Consider the following 22,216-nt stretch of genomic DNA (forward strand, 5'->3'; position numbering starts at 1 on the left):
CTTTCATCTTCCAAATGCCTAACAAGCATATTACAGGGTGTTTCAATACACAGTATACCTCACCTTTCTATGGAAAAATTGACTCTTATGGAAAGTAAAATATGGGGCTGAGCTGATGCAGGAGGCGGATGTATATAGACGGGTGGTGCCGACGGGATGCAGGGCAGACCAATGATCATGCGCGACGCGGCAGGAACAGCGGTCTGAGCGCACCCCTGCATGTCTCAACCTTTGCATACAGGCCTACTTTTGGAATATAAAGTCTTTTTTCGGTCAACTCTTCAACAACAGCCTGGCCTGCTGGCCCAATGGTAAGGCGTCTGACTACGGATCAGAAGATTGCAGGTTCGAATCCTGCGTAGGTCATTTTTTTGCTCTTCGTCATTCTAAGTGAGGAGAAGATGACTATGTTGTGTTCTTTTTATGGATGGATGAAGCTTCAATATATGCAGGGAAATGATTAATTATCGGGAAACACAGGTATTATTGCAGGAAAAATAGAATGCTCATATGCAGGATATCCTAATTACTTCATCAACAAATTCACCGCCCAGGGCACACTCAGTCCGCGCAAATCACCATAGTGCTGACCAACACCCAAGAACACGATGGGAATTCCAGTAGCATGCACCATGCTCACCAATGTGCCCACCATATCCCCGACAGTGTCGCATTTGCTAATGATAAACCCGTCGAGGTTGCGTCCCGTTCCAAAGGCCTGGTTGAAGTTGCGGGCCTGCATCACGCTGTCCGTGCCGACAAGCGCCTCTCCTACCATGAAGATCTTGTCCGGTTTCGCAAACTTCGCAAACTTCTCGAGAGATGACATCAGGCGCTGGTCGTTATGGCGCCGACCCGCGGTGTCGATGAGGACGACATCGAACTTGTTCGCCGCACCGTACTCCACCGCATCCTTAGCCACGTTGGCTGCATCCTTGCCGTATCCCTTCTCGTATAGTTCGACTTCGCCGACATTCTCCCGCGCGCTGAGCTCCTTCAAGTTGCGGGCATGAACACGCAGCTGCTCCACAGCACCAGATCGGAAGGTGTCGCAGGCCGCGATCAGAACACGGTAGTTGTTCTGCAGGAGGAAATAGCAGATTTTGCCGAGATTGGTGGACTTTCCGACTCCGTTCACTCCCACAATCGAGATCACATACGGGCGCGGAGATTGCTGCTTAGTCGTAGGCGAGCTCACCGCATCGATCTCACGGAGCAAGTCGAGGGAAGAAGTGGGAGTGAGGATCTTCCGCAACGCTGACTCCATGGCTAGCTGCAAGGCTGCATCCACACTCTGGAAATTGGCCGTCTTCTTGCCGACCAGCTCGCGTTTGACTCCATCGCACAGCCGAACGGCCGCCTCGCGCGCCACGTTCTTCTTCAGTAGATGGTCTTCCATCGTCTTGAGCGGCTTCTCCAGGTCTGCTTCGGTGAGGACCTTTCCACCAACAATGTTGCGTAGAAGACCACCAATAGCGTTGAAGCCAGATCCCACGAATCCGGACGAGGAAGCCTTGGCCTTCTCGTTATCGGCGTTCTCTAGAATTGAGTGGACCTCGTCACCAAGGTCTTTCAAGACAAATTGTCCCTTACCGGTCCGCCGGCCCCAAGAGTCTTGGGAGACGGCTTCCACAGTAGGAGCGGCGGCCTCGTCGTCATTCGCAGGAGCCGAATAATCGAGGACCGTCCCATCATCCTCGTCGGCGAGTCCGTCCGCATCCCACTTGCGCATTGTCTTTCCACCCTTCGCCGTCTTTCCCTTGCGGCTGGTTTCGTCGCCTGATGAGACGGGGGCGCTCGCATTGGCGGCTTTCCGCGCGCGGCGGGAGACACGGCCACCAGGACCGCTCTTCGCAGTCAAAATTTGGCTTCCGGGGGTCGATGGACGAGATGTATCTGGAGTTTGAGGGGGCGTGCTATCATCCGAGGTTGGCACGCCTAGCGCAGCTTGACGCTGCGCTGATGGATTGTCAGTATAGGCTTTATGAATTGGATAAGACGCAACATACCCCTCAGAAGGTGAGGTGTGTGTGGCGGCGGCGGTCCGCCATTATCAGAGGAGACAAACGGATCCTTTTTGTCCTCCGTCTCGGCCACGAACCCCTCCGAAGTGATGGCGCCAGAATTATCCTCGAGTTCGCGCACCTGCTGGTCGAAGTATTTCTCGAAGGGGTATTCGACAATCCGAGCGCGCGAGCTCTTCAGCTGGTCTTTGTACAGATCAATGAACAAGGTTGAGATATTGTCCAGAAGCTTGTCGATCCAACCGAGGTGGAGGAGAGATTGATACACGGCCTGAGTCGTCAGTAGTGTAATGCCAGATCTAGACGTCCCTCACATACCACAAAGATCAAATTGAATTCCTTCACTCGCTTCCATTTGAGAGTGTATTTCTCTTTTTTGTAAATGGGGGAGGTGTTGGTCGTCGCTTGAAGTTGGACTCTCTCTTCGATGAAGACGTCGTTGATAAGGCTGTTGACGACGTGGGCTCCAACAGGAGCGTAGGATTTGGACCATAAAACCACACCTGATGTGGTCAAAATCTCGAAAGCTTCCAACATTATTGGCGTGGGTTTCTTCTGCGTTGTTCTGATTGTGTAAGAATGCGGCGGACGTGGATGGAGAGCGGGTGGAAGAGATGTGGGGAGAAAGTTGCGGGCGGAAGCTGAGCTTTTTGATCGGAGAACTTCAGCCACGTACCTGTAAACGCTCCCTCTCTTCTTCTTCCTCCACCGCAACCACTCCCATCTTCCCCTTTCAATATCACACCTATCCTCCGTCGCTGCTTTGGTTCTCGGTGGCCATAGCAGCCTTCTGTCCTCGATACTAATCCTCCCTTCTTTCCCCTTGACTCTGCACAATTCCGCTGCCCAACATGTATCGCCAGTCGTTCGCTCCGCCGCCGGCGCAGTCGCCTCCGCTCCACCATCCGGTGCCTCAGCATGTCTCGACCGTTCCTATGATGCGATCTCCGCCTCCTCCGACGTCTCAGCAGTCCCAGTCTTCCACCTATGGCAACCCATATCAACCAGCCCCAGCGCAAGGCGGCAGCGGGACGTACGCTCCTGGATTCGGCGGGTTCATCAACGATCCTACGGCGCAGATGGGATTCCAAGTGGGAAAGACGGCGATGATGGCAGGACAGGAGTACATGGAGCAGAATGTAAGTGACTTCTGGTAGCTGCCAGAGAATCCGTCCATTTGGACCTTCAGTCCTCGCTAACCTTCGTTCAGTTCAACCGTTATGTCTCCATTCCGGCGCTGAAGCATTACTTCAATGTCTCCAACTCCTACGTCTTAAACAAACTTGCCCTTGTGCTCTTCCCGTGGCGACATAAACCATGGTCCCGTCAACAAGCCCGTCTGACGACGGCATCAGCCGGTCCCAACGGGCAGATCACCCAGCAGCAATACTCGTCCATGTTCCTCCCTCCTCGAGATGACCTCAACTCCCCTGATATGTACATCCCCGTGATGGCTCTGGTCACCTACATCTTATTGTCGGCGATGTTGGCTGGCTTCCGCGGCAACTTCCACCCCGAGATGCTCGGATCCATCACGACGACGGCCATCGCCGTGATCCTTTTCGAGATCCTCTGCCTGAAGCTCGCCATGTATATCCTCAGCATCAACAACGACTCGCAACTACTGGACTTGGTGGCTTATTCCGGCTACAAATTCGTCGGCATCATCGCTACCCTTGTTACGTCGGAGATCTTGACTCCGGGTCGGGGCACCGGTGGCTGGGTTGGCTGGGTCGTGTTCGTCTACACGTTTTTGGCGAACGCATTTTTCCTGGTGAGTTTTGACGGTCTGTCCGGAAGGGTTCTCTAGCTAATGGTAATGTGTATAGCTTCGTTCCTTGAAATACGTGCTGCTCCCCGACTCGACGAGCGATGCGTCGATGCGCACTGGTTCGATGCACACGGTTGCCCGTTCGCAGCGCAACCGTCGCACGCAGTTCCTATTTATCTACTCCTACGTCATCCAATTCGTATTCATGTGGGTTCTGAGCCGGGAGGGACCGTCCAGCGTGGCGGCTAATGCGGCGGGTGCGGGATCTTCATGAGGGCTTGCTTCGACGGCAAATAATGATATAGACGAGACGGATCTGCAAGCGGGATATGTGGACATGGATGGACTTTCTTATTTTCTGGGTGACATTCCAGCAATGACTGAGCTAGATCGAGGTGACCTTAATGTTTGTTTTAGCTTTCAGCCCGGTGCATGGTTCGGATGGTTGGTTGGTTTAATTCGATAGTAAATAGCATTTGTATACAGTCTTGATCTACTGGCAGAGAGTGGTCATATCAGAATTTTGAATTGGTTCTATGGAGCTAACTAAGGTTTGCGTATGCGTATGAACATTGATGGAGTTGTGAGATCCTATATGCCGAGTTAGTCACATGGCATGCAACGTGATGACGCGACAGTGTATTGAGAAGAGCTCCTCAGAGATCTTGGTGATGAGGGTAATATCATTGCAAAAGCATCAACTACTATCTAGGCAGTGCATTTTTTTAATCATCGGAGCGGGGAGGACGAAAAAAAAAAAATTATCAACGTACCGAGCATACCGAACATACAGGACGAAGCAGGACGGAAGAGGCAAGAAACCTAGAAGTCTTTTCAAGTTAGCATCGACCAAAGCAGGAGATGCAGCAAGTGAAGGAGAAAATCCAGTTCAGAATATGTAAGAAGTGAATATCAACCACCTGCGCTGTTATGAGACCCCGGCGAGGGTCTCCAGACGCAGGGTCAATCGCAAATTACCTCATCATTTGGAGGATGGAGGGAGAATGACGGGGCGCTTACCAGTGAGCAGATGCTGTATCATCGTAGCTGTTAGTGCAAGTCAAGGTGAAGAGAGACAGACACATGAGTCTGAGAAGAACAGAACATGAGGAAGAACCGAAAAGAAAAAAGAAGCTTAAAAGCTGCCGCGGGTCGGAGAAACATTGTCTCCGGGCCAGGCACCCAGGCGCCAAGGCATCCAGGCCATCCACACAACCCTAGACCGCACGGAAGGCGACGGGCTGCGACTGGCTGCTAAGCGAGCCTCTGTGGGCAACCCGCGAATTTCGCGATTCCAGCCCAGTCCGCCTCTGATTGTGCGTTCCGGACGACTTCGACCACCCCGACACCTTCGACAACAAATTTCCACCACCCACCGACCTCCCGGAGTCCCGTCGACCGTGAGTGCTATCCTGTCCGCTGCGATATTGCCGTTTCGCCTGCAGAAAAAAAAAGTTTCTGAGACTGAGTGTTTGTCGCCGTATAGGAAGCCTTCGCCATGGCCGATATCGATATCACGATTGCCCAGTGGAAGCTGGTTGAGGTTGGCCGTGTCGTGCTGATCCGCCGCGGTCCCTACACCGGCAAGCTCGCTGCCATTGTCGAGATTGTCGACCACCGCCGTGTATGTGATACGAATTCTGGAGGACCCTTCCGAACAGGAGATTGAAGATCATTTGGGGATATTGGGAGACACGGATATTGATGGATTTTGCTGCGATTACAGGTCCTCGTTGACGGTCCCTCCACCGAGGAGAACAAGATCGTCCCCCGTCACGTCCTTCCTCTCGCCCACGCCACCCTCACCCACTTCGTGATCCCCCAGCTGCCCCGTGCTGCCGGCACCGGCCCTGTGCGCAAGCTCTGGCAGAAGAACGAGATCGATGGCAAGTGGGCCAAGAGCTCCATTGCCCAGAAGACCGAGCGTGCTGAGCGCCGGAAGAACCTGAACGACTTTGAGCGCTTCAAGGTTCTGCGCCTCCGGAAGCAGGTACGTTGATGGAATGGTTGATATCGGGGCGGTCTATAGACAGGGGACTTCATGGCAGTACGATTGTGTTTATGGTCGTATTGCCACTGATGATATCCTGGATATGGATGCGCTACGAAGGACACCGCTACGAGATATCATAGAACATCGCTGACGTTTCCAGGCTCGCTTCGAGGTCCAGAAGTCTCACGCCAAGCTCCGGGCGGCTGCTCCTAAGGCGTAAGATGGATTTTATGAGGCTCGGTGCATAGTGTGAAAGGGTTGCCTTTGGGACGGTTTTTTTCCTTGCTGAGGGTATGGTTTTAATTCAGCAAAAAAGAAACGCTGTACGCATTATCATGGACAGCAAAAATGATTGAACCTTGATATCCATCTGCACGAGTAATCATGACCATTGAATTGAATTCAAATAAGCCAAATAAATAAGATAATTGACGTAAATACATCGTAAAAGTAGAGGTGATCCCCAGATGTATCATAGTATGGCGTCTGGAGTCGCTTCTGTGTGTTCCGCCCCAGTCACCTTATAAGCTCGCTAACGATTTTCGGCAGGATGACCTTCACACAGCATTGCGACTTTCCACCCCCCTCCAGACAAAAACCACCCCCTCATCCACCACCGCCTCTCTCCTGTGTCCAGGTATGTTCCTCCGAATGCTGGACCCGTCAATTTCCATTTTACCCTCGATTCGCATGAAATCTGGCAGCTTTCCCGGTGTTCCGGGGGGTTTCGTGGGTCGTCCAGCGAAACCCTTCACCAACCCACCACCACTACACCACCACCACAAATAATACCACCAACACTCACCCCGATCGGTCCTCTGGCTAACTCGCTCGAACTCGCTCTGCTTTTCAGCCCGTTTAGGCTTTCTCGAATCTCAAAATGGCCGATCCCCGTGTCGAAGAACTCCCGGACGAGGAAGTCCCCAAGACCAACGTCGAAGATGCCGGCAGCGACTCCGAGTCCGAGGCTGGCGAGGAGCCCACCATCCCCGGTGGCGCTGCCGTTGCTGTCCACTCTCGTAACGAGAAGAAGGCCCGCAAGGCCATTGGCAAGCTCGGTCTGAAGCTCGTCCCCGGCATCACTCGTGTCACTTTCCGCCGCCCCAAGAACGTACGACTTCCCTTGGATTGGTCGGTCGGGATGGAATGACGACTGCGATCCTCCCGCGAAGGATGTTTGGACATGCGAGGATCGGCTAATGCGGTATACAGATCCTCTTCGTCATCAACCAGCCCGAGGTCTACCGTTCTCCTTCCAGCAACACCTGGATGTGCGTGGCTTTTCTCTTGTATTTTTCTGGAAACGGTCGGCTGACGTGAAACAGCATCTTCGGTGAGGCTAAGATCGAGGACCTGAACGCCCAGGCCCAGGCTTCCGCCGCCCAGCAGCTCGCTGCCCAGGAGGCCGCCCAGGAGCACGCCGGCCACGAGCACGAGGACATCCTCGGCAAGGCCAAGGAACCTGAGGCCGAGAAGAAGGAGGCGGAAGAGGATGACGGCGAGGAGGTCGACGAGAGCGGCCTGGAGGCCAAGGACATCGAACTGGTTATGGCCCAGGCTAATGTGTCCCGCAAGAAGGCCGTCAAGGCCCTACGGGAGAACGACAACGACATCGTCAACTCGATCATGGCTCTCAGCATATGATAGTCTAGTCCTTGTCTTTCTCTCTCTTATGTCTCGCTTTTCTGCCCGACTTGGGGGGTGCACGCTACCAGTGACTTTACTGGCAGGATCTTGGGTGCGAGGGTTTAATTCTCCCTGTTTCTTAGGATGAAGCGTGTGTCTGTCTAGTTGATGGTGTACATCTAGTCAATCACCAAAAGCAGATTGATAATTTTCCATTGTCTTTGTAGTAGTAGACCCTAGCTGTACTCCGTATGGTATACATACATACCTTAGTACTGTCGGAGAGAATTGGATGGGTGATGACTAAGCTCGGAACACGGGAACAGGATACCACGTGACTCCCCCCATCCAAACCTTGCCGGTTAAACCCTCTCCTTCGGAACCCCCAGCATAGCACGACGAACTCCCCTCTCTCACCCTCCCATCCTCCCAACCACTCGTCAAAATGGCCGCTGTATGTTGCGTTCTGCTGTCCCTGTCGCGCCCGATCGATTCATATCGCCATCCTGACCCCTCGCTAACTCCCCACAGCGCAGCGCCGCTCTCAAGATCGACTGGGTCAAGGTGACCAGCTCCCTCGGCCTCCGCGGTCAGACCGCCGCCTCCCTCCAGGCCTTTAAGAAGCGTAACGATGATGCGCGCCGCAAGGTCCAGATTCTGTCCGAGCAGCCCCAGACCGTCGACTTCGCCCACTACCGCCAGATCCTGAAGAACCAGGCCGTCGTCGATGAGATCGAGAACCAGTTCAAGAACTTCAAGCCCGCCACCTACGATGTGAGCCGCCAGCTCAAGGCCATCGAGGCCTTTGAGGCTCAGGCCGTCCAGAACGCCGAGCAGACCAAGGGCAAGGTGGAGGCCGAACTCCGCAACCTCCAGAAGACCCTGGAGAACATCGAGACCGCCCGGCCGTTCGATGAGCTCACTGTGGTATGTTGTGGTTGGATTGGGGGGTTGAGAGAGGTGGAATGTGTTAGTGGTGATGCTAATTGCTGTGTTTCATATAGGACGAGGTTGCCGCTGCTCAGCCCGAGATCGACGAGAAGACCGCTTCGCTCGTCTCCAAGGGCAGATGGATGCCGGCTGGCTACAAGGTGAGTTGCATTGTTGAGTCTGATATTTGTTTCGTCCGGGGTTCCGTGCTGATAACCTGTGTAGGAGCGCTTCGGCGACATGTCCGTTGTTTAAGCTCGCAACTTCTGCCGCATTATGTCTCTTTATGTCCTTCAACCAATCAACGCAGTTTATTTCGTTTGTCGAATCTGTTGCCAGTCGATACCCTTTACGTCTGGCGGATTCAGGTTGTTGGATTGTGTATAGAAACTTGTTCAATTTAGAAGATGATTCTTCATTCGGACTATTCCCTATCTACTCAGGCAGTAGGCAACGTAGTGTGATTGTGCCTTTTAACTCTTGTCTGTCGAGTTTAATCGATAATAAGTAGATACTAGCCGAAAACTGGAGCAGGTACACCGGTGGTGTTGCACCGTGGTTGATCAACGTGACCGCATCCGCCGGACACGACATTGCTTTTTTTCTCTCCGCCGATCATCCAACAACAACTTCGCCATTTCTCTCTGATCACCTCGTCCGAGTGATCGCGAGTCCCAATGGGACTCTATCTGCCCGCGGACTCGTACTCCTGATCCTCACGGCTTCCACTGCCAGAAGCTGATACCACAACCCCGCATCGCCGTCAACCCGCTCCGCTATCGACACGAGCATCCACCGTGCTCACTTTCCAGGGACCGCTCTACCCGATCAGCCTCCCTCGAAGAGACTCCTACAGTCCCGTTAGCATTGGGCATGATCAGCCCGGCTCAACAATCACGACTGATGGCGATAGTCGCATTCTCCCAGAGCCCTCGATAGCCCGTCCTACTCCGCGCCTCGCACCACATTTCCCTCGATTGGCCCTCGACAGAGAACAGTGATCGGGCAATGGGTGGAAACCCGCCAGAGACGCCTGCCCAGTCCCGTCTGGAACGTCTCCCCGTCGAGCTCATCGAGCAGATCTTCCTCCACAGCCTCGAATTCAACCTCCCCCGCGCATCCCCCCATCTCGCGCGCGTGCTCTCCACGCCGCTCCTCTACACCTGGCTCATCCGTCTGGCCTTCAGCAGCCCCAACGAGAGCTCCAAGCGCGGCTTCTTCACGCCCGACTTCCTCCCCCACCCGCTTGACGTCTTCGCCCTCTCCGCGACCCAACGCCGCGACCTCCAAAACAGCATCCTCGTCTGCCGCTGGTGCACCCACTCCCTCCTCCGCAAATGCCAGCGCGAGTACGTCGCGCGCGTCCTCCGCCTCCGATGCTCCAACACCCTGGACATCCCAGCCGCTGACGACCGCCGCATCCTCTCCACCTACCTCGCCGACTCCTCCACCCAACCACCCGCCGACGACATCGTCCTCTCCGCGCGGGACCCGCACACCAACACCCCTTATAAAGTCACCATCTGGCCCGCACAGGGCGCCGTGCACATCCGCCACGCCTACCTTACGCCCGTGCCCACCCCGCACTCGCATCCAGACACCTTCCGTCTCCCCTGGTGCTCGGCGGACGCCCCGGCGCGCATCCCGGACAAGCTCCTCGAAGCGCCGTGGTGCGCGGAGAAACTAGCGCTGCTGGAGATGCTGGCCGCGGCGAGGGCGTACGTCGACGAGGACGACTGGTTTGGGCGCTCGCGGCGTGCGCTGCGGCTGGTGATCCGGGCGCGCGACTACGCCACGTTCGAGCGGCTGCTGGGGATGCAGGTGCGCACGGAGTTTTACAAGTATCCTGTGCCGTGGCCGGTGCAGGGGCATCACTTCCGCGTGGCGATGAAGTACGCGGAGGGGAAGGAGGATCCGTTTCTGCGGCGGTTGGTGGAGACGCGGTGGGGGGATCTGAGGGATGATGAATTGGAGTTGAAATGTAAGGTTCTGCAGTGGGTGGAATCATAGACTATGTATTATGTCTAGTAGTTGTTGGGATACTAGGTACGGTATAGTAGGGGGTACTACGTTGTATATATATAATGTATCGGGAAAACGGAACGTGCATTAGGCAGAGGTATCGACAGCTCAGTACAGAATAACCATAGGAATAACAATCACAGCATCAGGTATCCTCGTAACTCGTAAGCGCATGCGACGTGCAGGAACAGACTACACGCGCGACCTCCTCGTCGTCGTTCCCCTGGTCATCCTCCGTCGCCGCCCACAGTAGCCGCAGGTGAGGCACGAGATGATCACGTCAATGACGGTGACGACGCCGTCGATGATGGCCTTGCAGACGCGTCCGATGGTGTTGACGATGCCCATGAGACAGGCTCCGATGGAGCGGAAGACATCTCCGATCTGGTTGAGTACCGTTAGCTTTGCGGACCAGAGATTGGGGGTGAGTGACGTACGCATGAGACGACGGCGCCCATGGTGAAGGTAGATAGAATTGGAGAAGTTTATTTCTGTTTGGTTTGCTTGGAGGAATTGGTTGGTTTGGACGAGCTGGAGCTGGAAGTCGGTGGTGGAGAGTTCTCTCGCGCAGAGCTGGATGAGGCAGGAGTATGAGTTGAAGTATCAGTGAACGGGCGCATGATGAAGGGGCTCGTGGGAGTGTCTTGTATATATAGAGGAAGTCGAGAAAGGAAGGGGCAGATCAGCTGCGTTAAGAATGGCGTTGTTGCGAGAAGTATGATATAATCCCAGCGCGATTGTCTGGGTCCTACGTCATCCACTGCCCCTTTGGGCCCTGAGGACTGGGAGACGTGGGAGTATCAGCCCTGGCAGGGGCTGTCTTATCCAGGGATTCACATCATCATGATAGAGCATAGACGTTCCTTGTTTCAGAGCATGTGGTATAGTTACTACTTCTATGCATGACGTCAGAGGAGACATGCTGGGAGAGAGTACAACAAGAGCATACGACATCGTACATCAACAGAGCGTAGAATAGTATACCTCAGGTAGATCTGTAGAACAGATGATGATGATGTAGTATATTGTATGTAGTATAGTAGGTGCTTGGTATAATATTGTTAGTGTAGTGGTGTATACTTGTGTAGGGTGGTGATTGCTGACTCATCATCGAAATCTTCCTATTTCGGCCATTTCCATCTCTATCTCCATCTCCATCCTCACCTCCTACACCACACTCCATCCATTCATGACATGGCTCGATGACAGGCCAACACCCTCCGGCCCGCTCACGCCCATCCGCGTGCGCGGCCGCAGGAAAAAGCGTCAACATGACTCCGACGACCCGTCGGCCGCTTCCAGGCCCAAACGCCGCGGACGTCCGCTGATGTCCCTGGAAGAGCTTGCCCACTCCTCCAGGTACCGCAGCGATAAACGCGCGCGACTCCTAGTGCCACACCCGGCCAAGCACCATCGCCCCGGGAAAAAGAAGCTCTCCCGACTGGAGCGCCTCCCCGTCGAGCTGATCGAGAAGATCTTCCTCTACTCGCTCAACGTGAATCTCCCCCGGTGCTCGCCCTCGCTCGCGGCCGTCGCCTCCAGCGAGCGCATCTACCGCGCTCTCATCCTCCTCGCGTTCTGGAACGACGACGATGCCACCTCGACCGGCGCCTCCTCCGCCGGCGTCTCCCGCATCCTCCGTCCACTGGAGTACGTTCCGCTCGGCCAGGACGACCGCAGATCCCTGCAGACCAGCATCCTCAGCTGCCGCTGGTGCACGCTGGACCGGCTTCTACGCTACCTGCCCGACCTCATGAACCTGACCATCCAGCGGCACTGGTTCGGCGCTGGCATGCGCATGGAGCCTGACGAAGGAGCCCGTCTATCCGCCTACCTCTCCGTGCCGCCCGAAACCTTCGAACCCACAACCTTCAACGGCACCTATACCACTTCAACAACCACCACCCCTCACACCCTCACCATCACACCACCCACCTCCATCCGCATATCCAGCCCAGACACAGACACCACATCCACCCACCCTGTCCTTGGCATGCTCGTCTTCCCCGAGAAGCTGCTCCGCGGCGACCCCGACGCAGGCTTCAGCGCCACCCACCTGCGCTACCTCGAGACCCTCCGCATCGCAAACGGGTTCAATCGCACAGACCTTATACGCACACCCGTCGCGCTGTCCCGCCCCGCGCTGCAGGCTGGCATCCACACCGCCCTGGTGGAAGCCAACGCGCGCGCGCTGACCATCCTGCTCAAGATCGACGAGTATGTCTTCCGCAGCGAACACACCACCGCCACCGGCTGTCCGCCCTACATCCTCCCCGCCGAGCACTTCCGCACCGCAGTGCGCGTCGCCCGCCACGACCCGGCCTGTTTCCAGCTGCTGCTCCGCGCGAGCGCCGAGTCGGTGCCTGCGGATGATGCGGAGATCACGCAGTGGGCGATGGATCTAGGCGATGTGTTCGGGCGCTGGTTGCTGGATTTGATGGTACAATTGCCGGAGCAGGTGGAGGCCGCGAGTGTCAATCCAGCTGAGGGCGCGGTGTTTTATATGGGCCGGGCAAATGCGCAGGTTGAGCTGGCGAGGCGGTATCTGAGTGATGTGCTGGGCGTGCAGGAGCTGGGGAGCTGGATGGAGGAGACGTCGTTTGATGTGGTTGAGGGGAGTACGGAGGATTGATTCCACGGCGGTGTACTTCTTGTAGATAAATTATTATGTATTATGTAAATACTATTGTACAGTGTAACGACCTACATGTTACTCAACAGTCGCACAACACCGCGGATCCACCCGCCCAGCGTAAGCTGGTACCCCGTCTCGACGACACCCTTGCACATCTCCCACGCCCCCGTACCGTCCTGGCGGGCCCCGGTGCCCTTATAGATGGGATAATCCAGCCGCGGCGGGATGCGCGTCGCCATCAGCTTCGGGAACCGGTCGACGCACACGGCCTTGAGATTGGACACGCCGCGCAGGCCCTCCGCACCACCGAAGCGGCCGTACCCGGAGCCCTTGACGCCGCCAAAGGGCAGTTGCACAGCGTAGTAGACGCCAAAGTCGTTGACAGAGACCATGCCGGCGTGGATGCCGGCGACGCAGGCGGCGACGTCACGACGGTTGTAGCCGAAGACGCTGGCGCCGAGGGCGTACTGCGTGGAGTTGGCGAGGGCGATGGCGTGGGGCACCGAGTCGGCGCGCATGAGCACAAAGACCGGGGCGAATAGCTCGGTCTGTGCGATGCGCATGCTCGGGGTCACGTCCGCCAGGAGTGTCGGCGTGAAGTAGTGGCCGTGCGGGTGCTTTGGATGGTGGTAGCGTTTGCCGCCGCAGACGAGGCGGGCGCCTTGCTTGACGGCGTCGGCGATGAGGGATTCCAGGCGGTCGAAGGAAGTTGCGGAGATGGAGGCACCCATGTCTGGGGCGCCGGAGGTCGCAGAATCGAGGAGGACGGAGCCCAGGCGGAGGTTTTGGATGCGCGGAGTGACCAGTTCGAGAAGCTTATCGTAGATGCCCGGGAGGGCGATGACGCGCTCCACGCCGATGCAGTTCTGGCCGGCGGACTGGAAGACAGCGCGCATCATCACGGACGCGACGGAGGCAACTTCGCTGATGGTGCGGGGATCGTCGAGGATGACTGCCGGGTCCTTGCCGCCCAGTTCGACGGTGACGGGGGTCAGGGACTTGGCGGCCGATTCGCAGACCTTGTGGGCGACGGGTCGGGATCCGATGAAGGTGAGCTGCGCAATGTCTGGGTGGGAAGTCAAGGCGTCGGCGACGTTGGGCAGGCACACGATGCTCTGGACCAGGTCGCGGGGGTGGCCGCAGCTGGACAGCGCACCGCGAATGACCTCGAGGAAGAACGCGGACGCCCAGGCGGTCTGCTCGGAGGGCTTCACGACAATGCCGTTGCCTGCGAAAATGGCGCTGATCACAGGACCGATGAAGTTGTGGAAGGGGTAGTTCCAGGAGACGCAGGCGGAGACGACGCCGAGGGGTTCGTAGGTCACCATGTTCTTCTTGTACATCATGAGGAAGTTGGTCGGCCGAGTTTCGGGGGCCAGGGCCTTCTCGCCGTGGTCAATGGTCCATTTCAGTTTCTCTGCGGTGACGAGGATTTCGCCAAAGGATGCATCCACTTTTGTCTTTCCCGAGTCCAAGCAGCAGACGGCGGCGAGCTCGTCCTGGTGTTCCAGTACGTATCTGCAGGTGGCAATTAGATCATGCGCAGATGTTCCGATATGAGCGCGCATACTTCAGCAATGTCTTCAGGACCTTTCTTCTCTCCGCAAAGGTTGTCTTGGACCACTCGATCTGGGCGGTTTTGGCGGCTTGGACAGCTCGGTCGACGTCTTCAGGGGTTGCGGGTCTGATTCCGGATCCTAGCACTCGTCCATCGGCGGGGCAGTAGCTCATGATGAGCTTGTCGTTCCATTGCTATATCATCACGACCATCAGCATCACCTCCATCACAGAGCTCTTATGATGAACTTACCCCACGTGCCTGGCCCTCCAGCACCTTTTTCTCCTCACCCTGAACATCTTCCCATTTCCGAATCGTCGCATTCTGGCGGGCTTCCGGGGGAATTGGCACATTGAACGCCACCGGGGCCTCTCTCCTGCCCAGGACGAACAGATAGCCCAGGTACACCGCGCCGAACGAGACCAACGCGACACCGAGCCACGGGGCGTGATCGTAAAGGGGATCCATGAGTGGCTGTAAGATCGGTGGGATATAGGAAGCAGGGAAAGCCATGATGGCAGTGCGACAAGTGCAATTGAGCACTTCCGAGCTGGTGGTGCTCCCGGTTGACGTTGTTGACTCGGCGGTGCGTCGGAGACGAAGAGGCGGAAGTGGTCCGATTCGGGAAGTCCGTGATGGCACGTGCCGCTATTGCCACAGAACTGTTCCTACTGAGGTATCAGTCGATGGCATGTTGGATCACTTCTCATTTCACATGGGATCCATGCGAAGCTCTGACTTGTCCCTGAAATGGGTTGTAAAGACTTGTTGACGCCCTCTTCTATACTTCTTGTCCAGGTCATGTGATCGCCTACCCAAACGGGTATTCTACAGTTTCGTCATTCTTCCCTCCTTCTTGCAAGAACTTCATCAGCGATAGAACTGGTAGAATTTGTCTTAACGGTTAGAACAGTCTCTGGCATTTATCCATGGACCGCCGCGTCACTCGTTCTGCTGCCCGTCAAGCGGCCCAGACTTCTATATCCAAAATACAGACGACCGATTCAGGGGCACCACCTGCTAAAAGACGGCGGACCAACGCCACTGTCACAGAGCTCCCTCATAATCTAGGCGCTGCGACGATCATCCAGCCCTTGAGCAAGAATCCAAAGCGCTCAGCTTCTCAGAAAGAAGCCAGCATCAAAGATGAAAGCATAGACGCGCTTTCACCCACGCTCCCAGCCGTCATTCCAGCTTCGGGAAAAGGAAAGAAGCCCAAAAAGTCGAACTATGGCCTGACACCTGGCGTAACCCCGTTCCCGGACTGGAATCGGCCGACAGCAGAAGAGTGCGAAGAAGTCAACCGTCTGCTTTCCAGCGTGCACGGGGAGATTGTCCCACCAACGACCATCCCGGAGCCGTCTCTGACGGTGACAGGCTGCGGAGAGGTTCCCTCTGTGCTCGACGCCCTGGTTCGCACGCTCTTGAGCGGTGCTACGACCGGGAGAAACTCCGCGTTGGCGTTCAACGGCCTCGTGCAGAAATTCGGCGTCCTCGAGGAAGGAATCGGCAAGGGGAGCGTGAACTGGGACGCCGTCCGGCGGGCTCCATTGAAAGAAGTATTTGAAGCGATCAAAAGTGGCGGGCTGGCCGATATCAAGAGTAAGAATCTCAAGGCTATCCTCGATATGGTCCATGAGGAGAATCAGACACGGCGAGAGAAGATCGTCAAGGACGAGGACGACCCGGTGCTTAAATGTGAATCGGAAGGCCGCAAGCAGTACGATGTAGCCTGTGCGGACCAGGGCTTTCTCTCGCTCAACCACCTCCACAGTCTGGATACCGAGCAGGCGATGAAGGAGCTGATGAAATATCCCGGCATCGGTCCGAAGACGGCGGCGTGCGTGCTGCTGTTTTGCCTCCAGCGCCCGTGCTTCGCGGTGGATACACACATCTTCCGCATCACAAAATGGCTGAACTGGGTGCCTCCGGATAGAGCGACGGAGATCACGGCTTTCAGCCACCTGGAGGTGCGCATTCCGGATCATTTGAAGTACTCGCTTCATCAGTTGTTTATTCGTCACGGGAAATCTTGTCCGCGGTGTCGCGCCATCACCGGGGAGTCCTCTGCCGGCTGGGAGGCTGGCTGCGTGATTGATCATTTGGTTGTGAGGACTGGGAAGAGGAAGGGAAAGACACGCTAGACAGGTCCACCTAGAGGAATACATTTCTACGCCCACGTTTTACCAATCTTCCAACTCACCATATCTTGGAAGTTACCATATGTCAAATAAGGAGGACTAGTATGTTTCCGCTGGGGCGGTCTTTCAGAGGGAGACCAGAGCACGGGTGTAGGAGTTGAGACGTCTCAAATGAATGCATAAGCCCTAACTAGATACAAAAATGACACTATACCAAACGAAACTTTGTTGAAAAGTCGGGTATGAAACAACTCCTCTCTCACAAAGGCTATCCATCAGTCACCAACTGTCAGCTCAGCATGAACTGTAGCCAACAATGCCTCGCCAGTGATCCGCATGATTCTCTTCGCCAGAGACATAGCCGCCTGCGCTACATTGATTGACGATAACCTGAGCACTATCGGCAATGTTGTTGAACCCATCAAGGGTTTTTGGCGAGGTGTTCTAGGGTTAATGAAGTATGTTAGTTCTGGTAAAGGTAGTAGTAAATGCAAACACTTACATCATTACACCACCAAATAGCGGCGCTCCAAGAACAGCTCACTCTTCCGCATTTCCCAGGACCAGGACCGATGGTAGGCTTACCACGGACGCCGTACAAGTAAGCGATACCCTCTTTGATTAATTTCAGGTTGGCTGAGCCATGGTTGTTGCACTTGATATCGAAACGCTTTTGTAGATGCGGAGCCTCGTCGTCGTTACTTCTGGCTTGAGGTACCCTGGCCGCGAAATCCCGATCATAAGTCGGGTTGATCTCGATCAATCTGGCGTAGATATCTTGGACTGTGCCATTGAGAGCCACTGTAGGACCTCCCGGCTTGGTCTCAACTTCCCAGGTGAACTCCTCGACACCGTATCCTGGGATAGGGGCCTCAAGTCCTCGGACCTAGATTCACATCAGAAGCATGCAAGAAGGAGGGGTTTGCAATGAACGCACAAGTGGGAAAGCCGCAAGGGCAGGAAGAATAGCAGATAGTCTCATTGTTCTTCGGGAGTCGGCCTAATGTAGTCCAGTACGAGAAGAAAGGACGAAAAACGACTGATTGATGAGCTTGCTTGGAAAAGAACCAGACTCAACTAGAGGGAAGAGAGGCATATTTATACCTTCTACTTGATCACTCCGTTCGTCTCATCTAGCATCACTGATGAAGGGGCCACCTGAGGATCATCCTGAGCCCCCTGTTCGATGTTACATCCAACAAGCTGAGAGTGAATTGGTGTGCCCCGATCAAAGGCCTGCAGGGCGTTAGACATGTATAGTTTAGTCCGGTTGTTCTGGAATCAAGAAGTATTTGTCGGGTCATAGAGACCAGCAGACCCGACGAAGGTAAGGAAGGATGAAAACTAAATTGCCAGACATGGAATAATGCTAGTAATAAGCCTTTCTACAACACCAATCCTCACTGTTCACGCCGTATCCGACTGTGATATGCTTAGTTCCGGCCTTATGGGCCTCAAATTTTGTCACGTTACACCACCATGAGAGACCGGGCCGATCCAGGAGTATATCAATGTATGACCAACTCAGAGGTACAGCCCGGTCAAGCCCATATTGTAGCTTCTACCCGCCAATTGGATATAGAAACAAAACATACCTAGACGCTCGTGGCGTTTCGGAAGTGCCGGAGGGTTTTGCACCGGCCATTGTGATTCAGATCTTTGTGAGGCTACTGCAATGATCACATAGAGCAACTCGCTCACAGTGCTTCAAACGCCACTATCACATACCGACAGTGCTCCCTATCAAGCTCGTGGAATGGAGAACACCGAAGACATAGAATCTAGTAGACCCTCAATACCAGAACTATTATATTGGTACGTCAATGGTAATGCTAGATCATTTCCTTGTTGGATGAACGTGCCTTGTCCGAGGTGGTAGGTACATAGTCCGGATACGCTCAGCGCCGTGCTCGGGATTGCTCAATGAGGTCGGGAGCTGCTTCCTGTGGCGGCTCATTAAGTTCCAGCTAGTTGTTTGCTTTGGACGTAGAGGGTCCACTCAATTGAAAAAAAAACAAACGCCGCAATGCACGGGCAAGGGTCTTGGTCTGGTGACATCGCACATCGGGCTCTTTTGAGCGTCTGCAAAATCCTGACTCGTGTTCTTTTAAACAATCTTTGCGGCAGTTAACTTGGCTATTAGCTCATTAGCTTACGAGAGCTGACATTGAGGCTGCAGCAGGAGGTCACATCGTGAGAGGTGGAAGAGTCGGGGAGCACAACATTAGTTGCGCCTCGCCAGACAAAGCAACCTCCTACATGCTCAGAGAACATTTCTATATCTCAATCGCTCCTGCAGGAGAGCCAGTCCATCCAAATTACCCTATTCTCCATTATGATTAACTATGTAATGGCGTTTTAATTGGACTTTCCTGCTGTGGCTCACAATCACCAGGAACGGCCGAGGGCTGCCCACATCTCCTATGTGCATACCTGTCCAATCAACTCACTGCAGGAATGCATCAAGCAGGAATGGGCACAGTAAACGGTTGGTGTATGCATAGTGAAAGCTTGATGACCAGTTCTGCCTGCGGGCTGGTGCACAAAGGCCTCTCATGCCCATGTCATTTCGGGCATGGATGCATGCAATCCCCTCGATAATTGTACGGCGAGAGCAGTAGTCCACAATAGTTAACTATAAGATACTAGTAAACACGCCGTGTAACATGCACGACCAGACCATCCTTTGTCCTCCAGTTGCCGCTGCCACGTCCGTAGCTCCCGCCGCAGCGTCATCTCTTCCCTTCTCACCAACCTCAGCACGTTGCCTCTGATGTCCTGGAGAGGCGTTGTCAAGAGGGCTCTTCCTCTTTCCCTCGTTATCTCAAACTCCGCACATCCAAGGTGTTTCTTTCTGCCCTAGTTCTTTGGCTCCTGCTCTTTCAGTTTTGCCGCATCAAATTCTGGCGTGATCCACACTCGGCCTTTTTCAGAGAACGTCATGTGTATGAGATGGATTACAGCCTTCACCGTGAGCGTGAAGCACGGCATTTCATCTCTCGACATAATGCTGACCTGGAGCCCCCTCTCTACGTCAAGTCGGATCCCACCCCGCGGATGTGTGTCGCACTGGTGACCGTCCGGCGCGACATGGATGACTATTTCGAAGCGTCTGTGGGCTCACTACTGGAGGGGCTGGACAAGCAAGAGCGAAGCAAATTGTACATTAGTTTGTTGTTTGCCAACACGGAGCCGAGGCTACATCCAAGCTGGGGACAACGATGGATAGAGAGGCTCGCTGACTCGGCGACAACATACAACGTGTCGGACAGTCAACTCGAGCATCTGAAGAGTCTGGAAAGAGAAAGGAATTTCTATGAGAAAGGTGTATTGTAAGTCGCTGAATTTGAATCCGGGATGACGAACGACAGAAGAAGCCACATCAAGATGGTGCTAATCAATTACAGTGACTACTTATATGCCCTCCGGACCTGTCAACAGCTGAACGCTTCCTACACTATCATTTTCGAGGACGACATCATCCTTGCGGCCGGGTGGTTCTCAAGAACGTTGCAGGCGTTGGCGAAGATTGCCCGACTCGAACAACAATTAGGGAAGCCTTGGATCTATCTCCGTCTCTTCTATACCGAGACTGCATTAAGTTGGACTAGTGCGGATTTTGCGTACCGGAATATGCCGTTTGTTTTTGGTCTTCTGATGCTATCTACCCTCTTATGCTTGGTAGCGCTCCGCCGCACTCGCTTCAAGCAATTTCACCTAGACACTGCCAGCATAGCGATCATCTCCATGGTTTGCATGCCAGCATTTACCGCGCTTGTCTACATGGTCGGGAAATACAGCCTAATGCCCCTCCACGGAGTCATTGAAATGAATCAGTATGGATGTTGCACTCAGGGCTTGGTATTTCCAAGGGAGCGTGTGAATGGCCTGATGGAGTTTCTAAGCGCCAGAGGACATGGACAGACGGACTCTATGATCGAGGAGTACGCTGACCAGTACGCATTGACTCGATACGCATTGGCACCGCCGCAGCTCCAACACGTGGGATTGAAGTCGAGTCGAGATAATCTCGACATCAACACGCGAAGCACGTGGGCCTTTTGGTTCGAAACTAATGATCCAGATACATTGAGAGGGGAACATCAGAGGCTATTACAAGATGAGGATGTGAAGAAGATGCTAAATATGTCAATTGCAGCATAGTCAAAATAACGCATTAGATAGATCATCGGGCGGATCACCGAGCTCCTCCGTTGATAAGTAGTCGGAAGTAAGTAATGGGCACGGCTGAAGACCTTGTAAGTAGCCTGGGCCATGCGACAGATGTGATGTAAAACAACCTCGCATAGCCATCCATAAATACGCCAACTTGGGTTTGTACGAATTCCTTTCAAGGCATACTCCGTATAGTACCCTTCACGAGCGCTGTCTTGAGCCAGGAAAAGATTGATAGTACTAGCTTTGCTTGGCTTTCTTGGGCCCATGATGCTATTCCCTTATAGTGGAGGAATGTTGTAATTCTAGTAAAGTCTACAAGTCATGTATAAGTGACTTCACTTTCTCTTTCGCCCGTCACCCATAAGCCTTCCATCTCACCATCTCTTCAGAATGAATTCTGCTATCATCTTCAGTTCATCTGCTTCTTCCATCTTTGAGGGCGCCCAAAATGGCTGATAAACGCACCATCGTCCTCGAGCAGCTCAAATGTTTGATAAAGTCCCTCGTTGATACTCCCTTCAATCCCCTCTCCGAGAAGACCGAGATCACAGACGCTGACCTAGCGCCGTATCACATTCGCCGAGTGGATTTCGACATTGAGGTAGCCCCGGGTCCTGAGTCGACAATCCTCTTCGAGCCCCTCCCGCAGTGGAAGCTGGACCGTCATTCGGTTCGAGCAACGGCCGACGAGGAGTCGAAGGAATACCGCGACTATCCTGCTGATCCCGAAGCTCGACAGGGATTACCTTACAAACCACATTCCTGTGCGCGCAGAATCTATCGGTACCTCAGTCGCTGGGTCTCTCGCATCCCCCAGGTCGGCTATCCTCGGGACTACCCCAGAAGCTCGCTGGTCCACTTCGGCCTGCAATCTGACGTGGGCTGGAAGCATATCCGGTGAGTCTTCTTGAATCAGCATAGACTGTTGCTGAGCTCGTTGCTATAGTGTCCCCGATCCTTACATCCTTCACAGCGCCGGGTGGGAAGGACGTCTCGGCTTCGACAAGGGCTGGGTGGCACTCGAGGAGCACGAATTCAAGAGAGACGAAAACGGCTCCCGTCACCCCCATTTGATCCTCTTTACAGAACAGCGACGCAATGGCCGTGAAGGAACCCTCCTGTATGGTGAGGTTGCCCCGCTGATTGCTTCGATGTACGCCCGTTCGGTTCAGCGCGACATCCCGGAGGATCGGTTGCACCCCGAGGTACAGGACAGCATTATGGAGGACGATGGGCTCGACAAGCTCGTCAACAAGCCCTCGCTCCTCGAAAATTATGACCTGGCCTTTGACAGGAAAGCGAATTACCTGTGCTGATGGTCTCCTTCCTTGGGCCCC

The 22,216-nt window shown here is 54.5% G+C and overlaps 11 protein-coding genes and 1 non-coding gene across 12 annotated transcripts; 7 read left to right on the forward strand and 5 right to left on the reverse strand.

Moving 5' to 3' along the window:
• The first annotated feature begins 294 nt into the window (after positions 1-294).
• ATEG_10513 lies at positions 295-366 on the forward strand. Its single transcript has one exon. It is a non-coding gene; the product is annotated as a tRNA-Arg (tRNA).
• Positions 367-526: 160 nt separating this feature from the next.
• Positions 527-2,561, reverse strand: ATEG_07077 (signal recognition particle receptor subunit alpha; the record flags this gene model as incomplete). Its single annotated transcript, XM_001209763.1, has 3 exons — positions 527-1,959; positions 2,010-2,295; positions 2,343-2,561. The coding sequence occupies 3 exons, from the start codon at positions 2,559-2,561 to the stop codon at positions 527-529; spliced, it is 1,938 nt and encodes a 645-aa protein (XP_001209763.1).
• A 314-nt stretch (positions 2,562-2,875) lies between these two features.
• Positions 2,876-4,069, forward strand: ATEG_07078 (protein transporter YIF1; the record flags this gene model as incomplete). Its single annotated transcript, XM_001209764.1, has 3 exons — positions 2,876-3,163; positions 3,235-3,798; positions 3,854-4,069. The coding sequence occupies 3 exons, from the start codon at positions 2,876-2,878 to the stop codon at positions 4,067-4,069; spliced, it is 1,068 nt and encodes a 355-aa protein (XP_001209764.1).
• Positions 4,070-5,293: 1,224 nt separating this feature from the next.
• On the forward strand, positions 5,294-6,008 carry ATEG_07079 (60S ribosomal protein eL14; the record flags this gene model as incomplete). The annotated part of the gene is made up of 3 exons (XM_001209765.1): positions 5,294-5,419; positions 5,522-5,785; positions 5,949-6,008. The coding sequence occupies 3 exons, from the start codon at positions 5,294-5,296 to the stop codon at positions 6,006-6,008; spliced, it is 450 nt and encodes a 149-aa protein (XP_001209765.1).
• Positions 6,009-6,668: 660 nt separating this feature from the next.
• Positions 6,669-8,599, forward strand: ATEG_07080 (ATP synthase D chain, mitochondrial; the record flags this gene model as incomplete). Its single annotated transcript, XM_001209766.1, has 6 exons — positions 6,669-6,899; positions 7,001-7,059; positions 7,114-7,402; positions 7,946-8,341; positions 8,419-8,505; positions 8,570-8,599. 6 exons carry the CDS (start codon positions 6,669-6,671, stop codon positions 8,597-8,599), a joined length of 1,092 nt encoding a protein of 363 aa, XP_001209766.1.
• Positions 8,600-9,352: 753 nt separating this feature from the next.
• On the forward strand, positions 9,353-10,401 carry ATEG_07081 (uncharacterized protein; the record flags this gene model as incomplete). The annotated part of the gene is made up of 2 exons (XM_001209767.1): positions 9,353-10,325; positions 10,376-10,401. The coding sequence occupies 2 exons, from the start codon at positions 9,353-9,355 to the stop codon at positions 10,399-10,401; spliced, it is 999 nt and encodes a 332-aa protein (XP_001209767.1).
• A 1,352-nt stretch (positions 10,402-11,753) lies between these two features.
• ATEG_07082 (uncharacterized protein) lies at positions 11,754-12,361 on the reverse strand (the record flags this gene model as incomplete). Its single annotated transcript, XM_001209768.1, has 2 exons — positions 11,754-12,050; positions 12,287-12,361. The coding sequence occupies 2 exons, from the start codon at positions 12,359-12,361 to the stop codon at positions 11,754-11,756; spliced, it is 372 nt and encodes a 123-aa protein (XP_001209768.1).
• Positions 12,362-13,069: 708 nt separating this feature from the next.
• On the reverse strand, positions 13,070-15,072 carry ATEG_07083 (aldehyde dehydrogenase family protein; the record flags this gene model as incomplete). Its single annotated transcript, XM_001209769.1, has 3 exons — positions 13,070-14,519; positions 14,572-14,753; positions 14,812-15,072. The coding sequence occupies 3 exons, from the start codon at positions 15,070-15,072 to the stop codon at positions 13,070-13,072; spliced, it is 1,893 nt and encodes a 630-aa protein (XP_001209769.1).
• Positions 15,073-15,725: 653 nt separating this feature from the next.
• ATEG_07084 (uncharacterized protein) lies at positions 15,726-16,661 on the reverse strand (the record flags this gene model as incomplete). Its single annotated transcript, XM_001209770.1, has 1 exon — positions 15,726-16,661. One exon carries the CDS (start codon positions 16,659-16,661, stop codon positions 15,726-15,728), a length of 936 nt encoding a protein of 311 aa, XP_001209770.1.
• A 502-nt stretch (positions 16,662-17,163) lies between these two features.
• On the reverse strand, positions 17,164-17,682 carry ATEG_07085 (uncharacterized protein; the record flags this gene model as incomplete). The annotated part of the gene is made up of 2 exons (XM_001209771.1): positions 17,164-17,586; positions 17,638-17,682. The coding sequence occupies 2 exons, from the start codon at positions 17,680-17,682 to the stop codon at positions 17,164-17,166; spliced, it is 468 nt and encodes a 155-aa protein (XP_001209771.1).
• Positions 17,683-19,652: 1,970 nt separating this feature from the next.
• ATEG_07086 (uncharacterized protein) lies at positions 19,653-20,864 on the forward strand (the record flags this gene model as incomplete). Its single annotated transcript, XM_001209772.1, has 2 exons — positions 19,653-20,032; positions 20,108-20,864. The coding sequence occupies 2 exons, from the start codon at positions 19,653-19,655 to the stop codon at positions 20,862-20,864; spliced, it is 1,137 nt and encodes a 378-aa protein (XP_001209772.1).
• A 463-nt stretch (positions 20,865-21,327) lies between these two features.
• ATEG_07087 (uncharacterized protein) lies at positions 21,328-22,195 on the forward strand (the record flags this gene model as incomplete). The annotated part of the gene is made up of 2 exons (XM_001209773.1): positions 21,328-21,776; positions 21,826-22,195. The coding sequence occupies 2 exons, from the start codon at positions 21,328-21,330 to the stop codon at positions 22,193-22,195; spliced, it is 819 nt and encodes a 272-aa protein (XP_001209773.1).
• Between the last annotated feature and the right edge of the window lie 21 nt (positions 22,196-22,216).

This window comes from Aspergillus terreus, genomic scaffold, assembly GCF_000149615.1.
Source record: "Aspergillus terreus NIH2624 scaffold_10 genomic scaffold, whole genome shotgun sequence".
NCBI lineage: Eukaryota > Fungi > Ascomycota > Eurotiomycetes > Eurotiales > Aspergillaceae > Aspergillus > Aspergillus terreus.